The 12,291-nt window shown below is 43.5% G+C and overlaps 1 protein-coding gene across 1 annotated transcript in view; it reads right to left on the reverse strand.

Annotated features, from left to right (window-relative positions):
• TTC7A (tetratricopeptide repeat domain 7A) overlaps window positions 1-12,291 on the reverse strand; it is a 172,244-nt gene that overhangs the window by 48,631 nt on the left and 111,322 nt on the right. The window contains 4 exon segments of the mRNA XM_032102796.1: window positions 3,625-3,645; window positions 3,648-3,717; window positions 3,719-3,759; window positions 8,859-8,956. Of these exon segments, the coding sequence (XP_031958687.1) occupies window positions 3,625-3,645; window positions 3,648-3,717; window positions 3,719-3,759; window positions 8,859-8,956 (230 nt within the window).

Raw genomic sequence — 12,291 nt, forward strand, 5'->3', positions numbered from 1 at the left:
AAGCACTCCCTGAAACGAGCCGTTTCTCAGACATGGGGCCAAGAAAAATGTTTAGGCTCATAAATGTTGAAGTGTTCCAAGATGACTCTTCTTAAGCAGCCATTACATTCAAGAGGACTACGGGGGGTTATTGTTAAAAGGGACCAGACAAGCTGTGTTAACAACCTTTGCTGCAGAACACTTAGAAATAGAATACGCCTGTTAGTGTTCCAAGCATGCCTGCTGCAGGGGAGCTCTCTAGTCTTTGAGGACAGCCCCACTACTCTTCCAAAGCTGTGACTACCTGTGCAGAAAACAGGAAGATGTGGAAGCCCACTAAGGAAATGTGTCAAGTTCCCTGCTGCAGATGACTGTACTCCCAGGTGGCCCTGTAAGAGATGGCTAGACATGAGATTAACGATGAGAATCCACCATTTTATTTTGATGCTTGAAAGAGACAATGACTCTTTCTAGAGACTACAGACCCATCAAGCAGCTCTTTGTTTACAGGAGGCTACTAAAATTTAGCTTGCCAAAGATCACTAGGCATTGCTGCAGGGAAAGACAAGGTACAGCATCTGTTACAGTGCAACGCATTTGGATTTAGCAGCTGCACATCCAAAGGTGGTGCTTTATTGTCTTCCCTACAAAACTATGCTGGTCACAAACCCAGAAAAGTTATAGATAAAACCACTAAGTGTATGCCCTCTTATGGGCGAAGTAAGTATCTTTATCACAGCACAAAAGGGATTAACTATTGGCACAGGGTTCACAGCCTTCCCTTCAGCCACTGGTAAGGGAATGCACATATTCTCATGAGCTAATTGTGAAACCCATAGAGAACAAGGGGTCTCCAGCTTGGAGGGACTGAGGACACTTCCATACAAGGCAGGAACTCCTACTGCAGCTGCAGGATGATCCAGTAAGGATTCCCCCATGTAAGCATCACTGGATAGCTACCATCCCCTAACAGTCCCTTCTGCAAGTGTATGTGCTGGCTTTGTGGCCTGGCCTGGCTGCTGGAGGGCTGTAAGAGCAGCCCTGCATAGCTGTGGGATAGCTGGTTTTGTGTGCCTCTTCCCAGTCTTAGTGCACAAAGTTCTAACTGCACCAGCGGGTTGGTACCACTGGTTTTCATGCCCTGGGATATGAGGAGGCATGGGAACTGTAATGGCTCTAATGGAACCCAGACACAAATGCAACCTGGCAATCTCAATCCATACCCGGGCACAGAGACACAGCCAGCTGCGTCCTGGGAGTGTCTGAGAAGGACGGATGCTTTGTTATAAATCTAGTGCAGTATGAGGTTAGGAAGTTGCAGTAATTTTATCTAAGGATTTATGAGTCATGCTAAAAAGGTCCAAGTGTTAATGACAGCAAAAACAACAACACACAAGTCACTTCCCAAAGGCAGCTTAACATTTTTTCCCTTTGGAGATAGGACATTGAGGTATGAAAAAGTTAGGCGACTTGCTTGGAGTCACAAGATGAGTCATTGATTGAAAAAGGACAAGTCCAAGCTAAACCTGATAAAAATCTACAGCATACTGATGCAGACCTTTCACGAATATCAAGTGACTCCATATGCAGGCATCAGAATGTTACACTAATTGCCTGTTGCTTTCCACAGCCATTAATTTTGGGGTGAGCTGTAATGCAAAACCACCTGACTACCTCAATTTTCTCTAACCATACATTTCTGTTTAATTTGTTGTCTATGAAATATCTCTAGTTTGGAAGTTACTAACTTCTTAGAAGTATATTTGTTCCTCCTTTCCCCTCCTTTCAGACGGGAAAGATCCTAGTAGTGAAGGTCAGTGATACCCTTTGGATTATTCCATTCACTAAGACCAGCAAAAGGTCGACCCACTTCCAAGAAGCCCTCTAGTTATTCAGGCACTGTGCCCTTCTCCATAGAGAGCAAAGACTACCCCAAAACACCTGCATCTCTCTTCATCCCTCAGGATACCAGAATGCAGCAGCTTCCACACTACTGTGAGAAGAGAACGGCCAGTACCTCAGCAGGAGCTCATTAAGCTGCATCCATAACAATAACTGACTTCAGTAATGAAATTACAAAGCAGTCACAGTACATGTTTTCAAAATATCAATCCTGACTCAAGTCCAGCTAAAAGTAAGCATGAAGCAAAACAAAGGCTTAAAAAGTGATAAGACAGAAAAGTTACACCTAATAAAAATAAATTATAAAAGAATTAATTAACACCTTTCAGAAAGGTGCTCTATTCACACTGAAAAGCAATCATAGCAATTCACAGCAAGCACTAAGTCTTTATTGCTTTTGTCTTTTCAGACAGCAGCAAAAACATAAACTGCCTAGAGCTATCTGCAGGATGATGGACAACAGACACCTGACTTCTCATCATAATAAAACTCCGTTTATTTTGCTCCCCATCAGCCTTCTCTGCAGCCTTAAATCAGGACTATAACCTGAATAAAGCAAAATCTTGCTGGTGATTTTGAAGTCCACAGCACATTACTGAAATTTACATCCACACAAGTCATTAAGGTGAACACGTGATTAACTTAAAGGATGATGCATTCCATAAGGTGACTTCTTTTGTTAATATTAATCAAACTGTAGCAAAACCAATGTAATTTATTTTGTTCTAGAACTAAAGTCTAATAGATAGGAAATTACCCACAAAAACAGCTATGACAATCTTTGCTGAGAAGTAGGGTGAGACTGCCAGGTCCTATGTGAGAACGTCAATTGCACAGATTAGCGAAATGAGAATTTGAAAGGTTCCTCCTGCATGAAGAATAGAAAACTATCAGCAGCTTTCCAGGGGGTTCTGCTTTTATTTCTTCATTGTAAATGGTGAACATCTAATAACGCAATCACAGCACTCAAAGGTCAATTTCAAGGGCACAACTGCAGGCCCAGTTATGGAAGAAAAACTGCTTCTCCTAAAAACAAAATTACAGTGTTGGAACTCTATCAGTTCTGAAACGCTGGAATGCAAATAGCATAATGTGCTGGCAACTCTGTTTCCTCACCAAATGTCCTACATAAAACCCCTCCATGGGTTTGGAGATTGCTTGTGGGTACAGTCTCTCCTCACTTTTCTTTTCCCCTTATGTGCTCTGGTTGTAGCATCTCTGCATCAGTGTCTCAAAACTGATACTCAACCTACAAGACCTTGGGAGGTTCAAACAGTCAAGGACAGAGTGCAGAACTTGCTCTTTCTAATAATTTTTCACTTAAATCTCAGCAAAGACTGGAAAGCTCTCAGTCTAAAATTACAGTTAAGACATGGTTTGCTCAGTCATATCACAGGGAAGCGTGCAGGAGAAGGAGAATGGAATAATTGTCCTCATGAACTACCGTTTGTTAGTCAAGAACTACCTACCCTCTTTTTCAAAAAGCATATTACAGTGATTACTAAAGTTTTTTGTGTGTTTTGGAAAAAACAAAGGGTGAGCTGAAAAATCACACTACTACAATATTTTTTGGGTCAAAATCAAATAAGTGATGTTTCAAAAACCATCTGGGATAGGACAGGCAGATTTTCTGCTGGAATAGAGTGATTTTCAACTAATGACTTCAAACCTACTCTGTTAATACTTACATTATTTGGTTCACCACTGGGAGGAAAAAGGAACTCCAAGTGGCCCAGGACTTACCAGCTTGTAGCCAAATTTGTCAAGAGTTGTCCACAGCTTCACAGGTCCCTGCTTCATTGTGCTGCTTTGCATAGTTACTTCAGACATGGCCTGTTTCCAGTCTTGATGCAGCAAGGGAAGAGGCTCGTTGTGATCCTACGAACCAAACAAACAGTAATGTGTTTTATACTTATTTATGATATTTCTTTGACTCAATGAAGGCAGTGGGTCTGATCCTCCACTCACTGCATTGGTTTTATGTAATAAGAACTCTGCTGAATTTTCACATGACAAACTGGAGAACTGTGTTGTATAAAAGGTTAATTACTGAAAAAAAACCCCACTAAATTATCCAAGGGCTGCAGCTCAAACAAGCAAATTAAGAGACAGACAGTAATTTTATAAAGGTTCTGCTTAGCATTCATCAAGGAAGCAACCATATTTTGCCTCATTTGGGAAGCAGAAGTCTAGCATCAAATATTTTTTCCACAAAAACCCCATTTTATAAGTGCAGGACACCATACAATTACAACATGTGCCCAGTAAGGTAAAAAATTCATACAGCATTACAAGGTAGCTTAGCCCCATTCAGATAGCAGACGCATTTCAAGTGACATCAATATTGTTCTACTGATTTAGAGGCAGCGTGGTTTTTCATTTAACCTTGGGGAGCAGAGAGTTCAGAGCTTTGGACTATATTAACCTTTAGTGTGCACTGTAACATTTTACGCAAGAATGAAGTATTTGGCGCCCACATCTCTAGGACAAAACATCACATCAAAAGCTTATCCCAGGAGGGCTGCATGGGCACTGACCACGTTCTCCAGTACAGGCAAGTGGGATTATACTGGTGAGCTGACCCCCCAGAGGGGTATCAAGGATGGTGGTAACAAAATAAGAAGCTACAAAATGAGATTTCAGAGTTGGCTTGTGTAAAGCTTTTGAGAAATAAATATTTTAATATACATAGGTTTTAATGTGATTTTATGGTTGATAAGTTCCTTCTTCTCTGGAGAGCTGCTGTGACTGAAGCACTTGTGTTGATTAGCATTACACTTGAATCTATCCTTACAGGCTGACCTCACAAACCACAAGACCCTGGAGTTAAATCCTGCTTTTTCTCTCCCGCAGGCCACAGGGCATATGCACTTAATTGGCCTCCTCTGAGAGGGACAGCATGCTTTTCCAGCTGGAGTGTGCTGAAGAGAGGGCTGCCAAACCACACCTCCTCAACCAGCAGACTGACACATCACCCTGTGGTCCCCCAGCCACGGTCTGCCAGCCATCTCCGCTCCGGATTACTGAGCAGGGATCCTGCCTCCCGCTAGGCATGAAGGGGAGAGACCATTTCTGCTCACCCTCCCCGGTGCCAAGACACCTGTGCTTCGCGAGCAAGACATGGCTGCAGCTTCTCCTTAACCGAGGTGAGCATGTCATGGCTTGGAGAGACACCACAAGTGCAACTCCAAGCCCAGACACTGCTATGGAAATATTGTCCTATTATCTCATCGCTAACTAATGTCATTCATTTCAAGCAGGAGAACTTCAAACAGCCCTGCAGCAGGCGCCTCCCACGGCTCCCTTGGAAAATGCAAAATGTATTCTTCCCAGATGCATTTCTTAAATTCCTACAATCTTTTCAAAGACATTCCTGATCTAATGTTCAAGAGATGACAGTGCAGTAACGGAGCAATTACGGCTTTAAAACGGTATGGGTAAAAGCCATTCAGCTTTGCAGGGAGACTTTATTGCATTTAACAGTTTATTTAACTGATCCACCTTCCGGACTGTTCACTGCACGAGATTCTTTCTCCCCGTGCCTTGCCACTCACACTCCTCTCTCCCCCAAGCCTATCTCCACCTGTGAGAAATTCACTGAAATCCCAGAAATTCAAGTCAGACTAGAGCTGTTTGACACAGGGAAAACTTACCAAGCATTTATCCACAGCCATCCAAAACACAGCAGCTTCTCTGCAGTGCAGAGACATAAGAAAATGGACCACATGGAACAGCTAGTGATGTTATTAGCAGAGCTTTTGAAGTTAGGGCAGATTTCTTGCCTTCTAGATTGGCAAACTTGGAAAAAAATTACACATGCTTTGTGGATTGTCGCAGGTCAGCCTAACCAGATTCTCGTATTGAGCATGCTTTTAAAGCAACTTTCAGTACCACATTTTTCTGCCAAGACTGCCCTCTCCCCAAAGAGGCATTCCTGGAGCTGTGTTCTTGCAAGCACCCCAAATGTAATGCTGGGGCTGTTTGCACTGGGTGGGCAGATGGGCTGGTGTCTTATTCACATCCTCACAGAGCTCACCAAATCCTCTTTTCATTGCAAGAAAAAACTACATCACTGTAAGGTCCCTTTGTGCATTTTCGAGAGGTTTAACACAGCCTAAGTAGATCCAGTTAGAATCTACTGAAGTATCCTTCCCTCACAAAGCAGACTTCACAGGAATATAACAGCATAATTGCTCTCAAAGAAACCCAAGTTAGCTGCTCCTCTTCTTCTCTTCATTAGCCCAGCAGTTGCCAACAGGGGAATTTCAGACTGAGACTGATCCTGCCCAGTGTAGCGGGCATCTGCACAGCCAGACAAATGAGATACCCCAATTACTTAGCGATTTACAGTGGAGGCTCTTTGCATTTAACAGCCCTTGCCATTCCAGTCCTTTGATGTTTACTTTCTTTCCCTTTTTTCCAGCCTACAAGAGGAAGCAAAATACTTTAGGCAGAGACACGCATCCCTGCTGGGTCTCAGACAAAGATACACTCCTTGCTCTAGACACGTATATGCAGATGATCAGGCTCCCTCCAAACCAGCCCATGCTCCACATTTGCCACCGCTGCTCTCTCCCATCTCTGCTGCATGCTCACAGCAGTTCTCCTTAAAGCCTGCCTGACCAAATAAACTCTGTAAGAGAAGGTTTTTGCCCAGCCTGGCCCTTCTGACTGAAATGGGCTCAGCCACATCTCTGAATGTCAGGCAAGCAATACGGTGCCCCTGGGGTTGGGCTGATGGCTAGTGGAACCACAAAGGAGTTTAGCTCTAACACACTGTATCCTGAGAGAGGAGGTCAGCATGGTGTCGTGCTGGCAGGACTCTGACCTCAGGGTGGTGGTGGGAGATGGAAAAACTTCAAGCAACATTACCAAAAAAAAGTATCTGTTAAGTCTCATTATAAGAGATCTCTTCCTAAAGAAACGTGCCTAAAAAAACCTCCCCACAAAACCTGTCTCTCAGAGCTTTAATGTCATGCCTCAAAATACATGCAAATGTTGGCATAAGAAGGTATCACATCAATTTGTTATTTTAGTGCAGTCTCTTTCTCTATTTAACAGCTCCACTAGACAGAACATAAACTTCACATTTTACAATAAAGCCCTCCACACAATTTTGGAAGTAACTCATAAAAATAACAACTGATTTTGTTGTGATGAGCTCTGCACATAAGCCATACAAAACCTATCTAATTAATTTTAAAGCACTGTTCTAGGGGTGGTTTAAGACCAAAAAGTCCAAGTTTAATATTTTGCATTTATGAGAAAACTGCTATCAAAATAAAAATGTAGCTCAGTAGATTTACTAGGCTTATAAGAAACACAGAATTCCCAAGCCTAAATCACTTCAGGCAAAAGCACTGCAAGATAAGACTACATCAGAGAAAGAATGAAACAGCAAGGCAGCTGTCTGATATCAGTGAATTTAGTTAGGAGCACTGCTTCTGTTAGCACAAGATGAAGAAAATAAAGAGGAATTAATCTTTCTGGCAACAAACCTAAAATTCTGGCACAGCAAATAATCTTATTGTGGTCTAGCTGAGGGAGAGGCCAGTGTCAAACCCGGCCACAGTAACCCCCACCCTTCAGTGATGAGCCCAGAGATGACAGAGCGCCTGCGCATTACAGCGATGCTGCTGCATGCTCCCAGGGGATTTCTCAGCAGACAGCAGTGCCTGTTCCACAGCCATGCAGAAATAGCAGACCTCCTCCCTCCTTCAAAGCAGGCAGCCACAGCCCCAGCTCTGGGGAAGCACAAGGGCAAGAGGGGCTAGAGCTGTAGCCTGCAATCTCACCCATTACACCGTCTTCAAAGAGGGTCCCAACAGGGACAGCAGACCCAGCTGCCTCCCTTCTGCAGATGGAGAACAGCAGCAGCCAGAGCCTGCAGAGAAGGGAGCCACAGACCCCTGCTGCAAGCAGCCAGTGCCAGCCCCACACTAAGGTGGGTGGTGTAATTGCAGTACGAGCTCCATTCTTACATCCATTGTGGGGGCAACCATGTTAGCAAGGAAACCTGGATTCTCAAAGTGGAGGAGGAATATATTTCTTGGCTAAAACCAAACTGCATTCAGTGCAAATCACTTCAGATGCATGAAAAGCTGGTTCAAAGCTTGTACTTTACAATAACTTGCCCTTCTTGGCAGACAGCACCATGGCATACAGAACAATTAAGACTCAGACAAACCCTAATTCCTTGGAGACCCATGAGATTTATGTGTTAGGTTTTTTCTTGCCCAGTTTCCGAGTCTGAAGTTCACTTGCTTTGCAAGTGTTTCTTCTACATCCACAAGGATAGACATTTGATTCCCTAAAAAACCCTCCAAGTTAAAAGGCAAGTTTCTCACATCATCATCTTGTTTTGAGCTAGGGTTTTAAAGGAAGTACCAAATATCAGGAGACTTACGATGAAAATCACAAGTCAGCAGCGCTCTCTGAAAGCTTCCTTTCCCCCTTTACTGCCAAGATCAGCTTTGATGTCTCAGTTATTTCCATCTGACTGTATCTGTGACTGTGAATATGTATTTACCATATAATAAAGCATCACAAGGTTTATGCACAAATCCCAAAGCAAATCACCATCTAATAGGAATTGACACTCTCACTCAGCTTTCCAAAACCAACAATAGCAGCTGGCTTGATCAGGACATCTAAAAAGGATTAAACAGGGAGAGACAGGGTGAGGGAGGGAAGCAATAAAAAAACCAAACCAAAACAAAAAAACCCAAAAACAAACCAGAATTATACATCTCAGAGAGCTTTGTAAAAGCAAGCAGAAAGTCCTCACTGTGTTTTGCATGGGGAAGCCAAGGTACACGCAAACCACAGTGCCACATTCTGCAGCAGAGCTGGCCAGGGAGGCAGACCTGGACCTCCTGACCAGCAGCCCAGCAACACAGATGTGTGCAGGCCCACCACCGTCTCCGAAGATAATGGAACATTCATCTCTCACAAAAGCACAAATCTTGTTTCCTTACCAGAATCGGTATCATGAGCATCTGGGAGAGTGAGATGCAGTCCATTATGCTTTTTGATCACTGGTGTTTCAGTCACACTACTTCCTTTCTCAGAGCCACTGTAAAGAAATGAAATTGTGTCACCTGCACATCTGTCAGTGGAGAAACGTTCTCCTCAAAGCAGGCAATAGTTGAGCTGCCATGGTAAGTGAAAAATCAAGGTTTCCAGTTGTGAGAAATCAGCTTATTGAATATATTAATCCCCACCCCACTGCCAATGGACAGGAAGCTAAGAGACTGCCCAGCAGGGGCTCCAGGGCACACACTCGTATTTAGTTTACTTGGCTATAGGGAGTCTTTGCAAACCACTGGACAGGAAGCATGTTGGCAGCTAGAAGTCAGACCAGAGGAGGCCCACTAGCAGACCCACACCCAGCAATAACCACCATCTCTTGGGCTTGTCTGCAGAATACTTGTTCACTAGGTCTACTCTGCTGATCCTTTTGAAACAGACCAATTACCACCTTCCACCTGGGTGCTAATTTCTTCATTCTTTCATTTCAAAGGGCTTATTTTCTCCCCTTCCACCTTTGTTCTGTTCAAAAAAGAGGAGCAAGATAAAAGCTACCACATAGCACTGCTTTATGAAACAGGGAGCCTCTAGTCTGTTCTTGTACTAGACTTCTGTCCTCACAGGAGAGGCCTTACAAAGAGAAATTCACCAAAAAAAATCATGTGCCTAACAAAAAATCACTTAACACAGATCTCCTGAGCCTTCCTGTCACCACATAGTTTGCCATCCCCCAAGGATCAGTGGTGATGATATCTCCTCTCATCATCCATTAAGGGACAAAATACCAAAAGGAAAAGTGACTGCCTTGGCTACTTTTTCTGGCACACTTCCAAGCCTGCAGCTCAGCCTTTGGACAATATTCCTTCCAGGAAGCAAGCTGTCAGAGAGACATGATTGCTGTGGATGCCCCCATCTTTCAGTCTGATGAGTCCCTTGGTAGGGATTGCACAGAATTCCCTTGAATCTGCATTAATCTAGCAGAAGAATTAGCTTGGGACTGCTATTTGGTTTTAAACACAATTATTCCGTTATCACAGAGAACAACAGCAAAAGATAAACCAAGTCTTGTCCTTCCCAGCTAATAACCTAAGACGGAAAGCCACTTACTGCCATTCATCATAACAGCAGTCATATTTAGAACAGCTAAATAACCTTCTACTTGGGCTTGGGGATCAAACATAACATTTCTGTCAATGCACTCTGAATTCTTGGGCACTGGACTGCACCAGTCTGTCCTAGAATGGGCCTCCCTTGTCTTCCATACTGGTTTCCACACTGAAAACTCATTTGAGACCGTCAGAAGGGAAAATTAAATTATCTGTCCTATGCCTCAGCCTTGCCTAGACAGGACTGACCCAAATACAAGTGCCCTGGCCGGGAGCTGCTGGTGGAACTGTAGGGGCAGCTCAGTCTTACTCCTGTGTATGCAGGAATAAGGCAGCTGCACTTTGAAATATTACTGCCATGAGGCAAGTGCTGCCTTAATGCAGCAGCCACCACCATGGAGTCACTGTTCAGGCACGTGCTGAAACACTGGCTAATACACCGCACTCCCACTCTAAGGACAGGTGAAGAGACTGGAAAATCCCAGGCTGAAAATCCTGTGTAATGCATTGTGCAAGACAGCCTCTCCCAATGGCTTTGTTATCCCAGAAAAGGGCTGAAAATTAACTACCCCTTAAAAGCTGCAGTACAAAGCCCTCAGCCAAGAAAGCTTTTCCATGCACCACGGATGGGATAGTAGCCAGATGATTTGCTTTCTGCATACAGCACTGGAAAGGCTGACAGCAGGACATCTACTGCCCATGTTTTTGAAAGGTGGTTGAGACAGCGGACAAAACAGTGACAAAAACGTTGAGCGGAACACTTGATTGTGAGACTGCAGAGGCACCAGTTTGTCAGAGAGAAGACAGGAGGAGAGCTGAACTGGGCATATGAATAGCTGCTGGGGATAAAATATTGGGCCCTGCAAGACTTTTTGGTCTGTCAGAGTCACAGTAAGATTCCAAAGCCAGGAAAAAGGCCAGACAAATGCAAATAAAGTGTCATTTAATTGTGTAGGCAATTATCTACTGATTGAACTAGTGAAGAGTATTGGGTGCACCAGCTCTCAACTTTGTGTAAATACAACCATCTCTTTTGCAAGAGGCCCTAAAAATGTTTTTGTGCAAGTCTCACTGATAAGAATTCCCCTTAAGTTCCTTTGCAAGCCCTACCCAGAATACTTTACATATTTGTTAGCTGACACTGCTGCAATTTGCTTAATACAAGGTGCTTCCTGGGTCACTGAATCCAGTCTAAAACTGCAGGTATCAAGCTGATTCTTGTTACCTTTCAAGTAGTATTTCCCAATAAAAAATACTTTATGATGTATTTTTTGAGGAAAAAAAAAATCCCCACTGGGAATAGCAAGGAATACACATTAGAGTTCCTAAACGCAAAAGCAAAGCAATTTGTTTTGTTTAGGCTTCTATGGCTAAAGCTTATCAAAAGCCTCTAAAGCTATTACATCTTGGGTTTTTAAGTGTAAGAGCCAAAGCACAGCTTGGGATCCAAATGCAGTCCAAATGGCTGAACTAGTTATTTGTCTGTTTTCCAATGTACTCTCTACAGTCTCAGGCTTGCAGCCCCCCCTTGCAAGAGAAAATCTTCCTCAGTCATAATTGTTCAGTGTGGATTTGATCAGCTTCAAGAGGACTACTCATGGGTATAAAGATTATTCATGTGAGAGGTACATGATTGAATTCTTAGCTAAAGATGCTAAGGCCTAAGGAAATCAATGATTCAAGTCTGTAAGAGACCATTGCTGCTATGCAAATATCTTGATTTTTGTGTTTGGTTTGCTGCTCATTAGCTAAACCAACAAGAATTCCTAATAATCCCTCAAGGACTACTTGTACACAGGCATTCACCATTCTGTACATAAACTTCTGGTGTTTATAAAGCTTATGCAAATGCATACAGAAACTGGGGAACAACTCAAGCTACATCTCCCTGCTGTCTTGACTGTTGCCATAAAGCATGTTGTCCTTCCCATCAAACACAAGCCCTATGGACATTATGGGTGCAGGATCTTGGTACAACATTCCCAAAACATTGTACACTGGTACCTTGACTGGGGCAATATCCAAAGGTGTGGGAAGGAAGAAAACCCAACTCAGTGTCTTCCACACTTTCTAAACTTTACCTTTCAGCGGGGCAGCAGATGAAAGGGAGGAAGCAGAGAATGCAGCATTGTTTGGATGCAGATTTACTAGGACAAGGGAAGGGAGAAAGATGCTACATCCTTCCCTTCTTTCCTTGCCCAGTTAGCACCAGGCTGTGCAACCAGCGTGCAACTGCATCTTATGAGTTTGGCAGTGTGCCTTTCCTTGGCTTGCT

This window comes from Corvus moneduloides, chromosome 3 (assembly GCF_009650955.1).
Source record: "Corvus moneduloides isolate bCorMon1 chromosome 3, bCorMon1.pri, whole genome shotgun sequence".
Taxonomy (NCBI): Eukaryota; Metazoa; Chordata; class Aves; order Passeriformes; family Corvidae; genus Corvus; species Corvus moneduloides.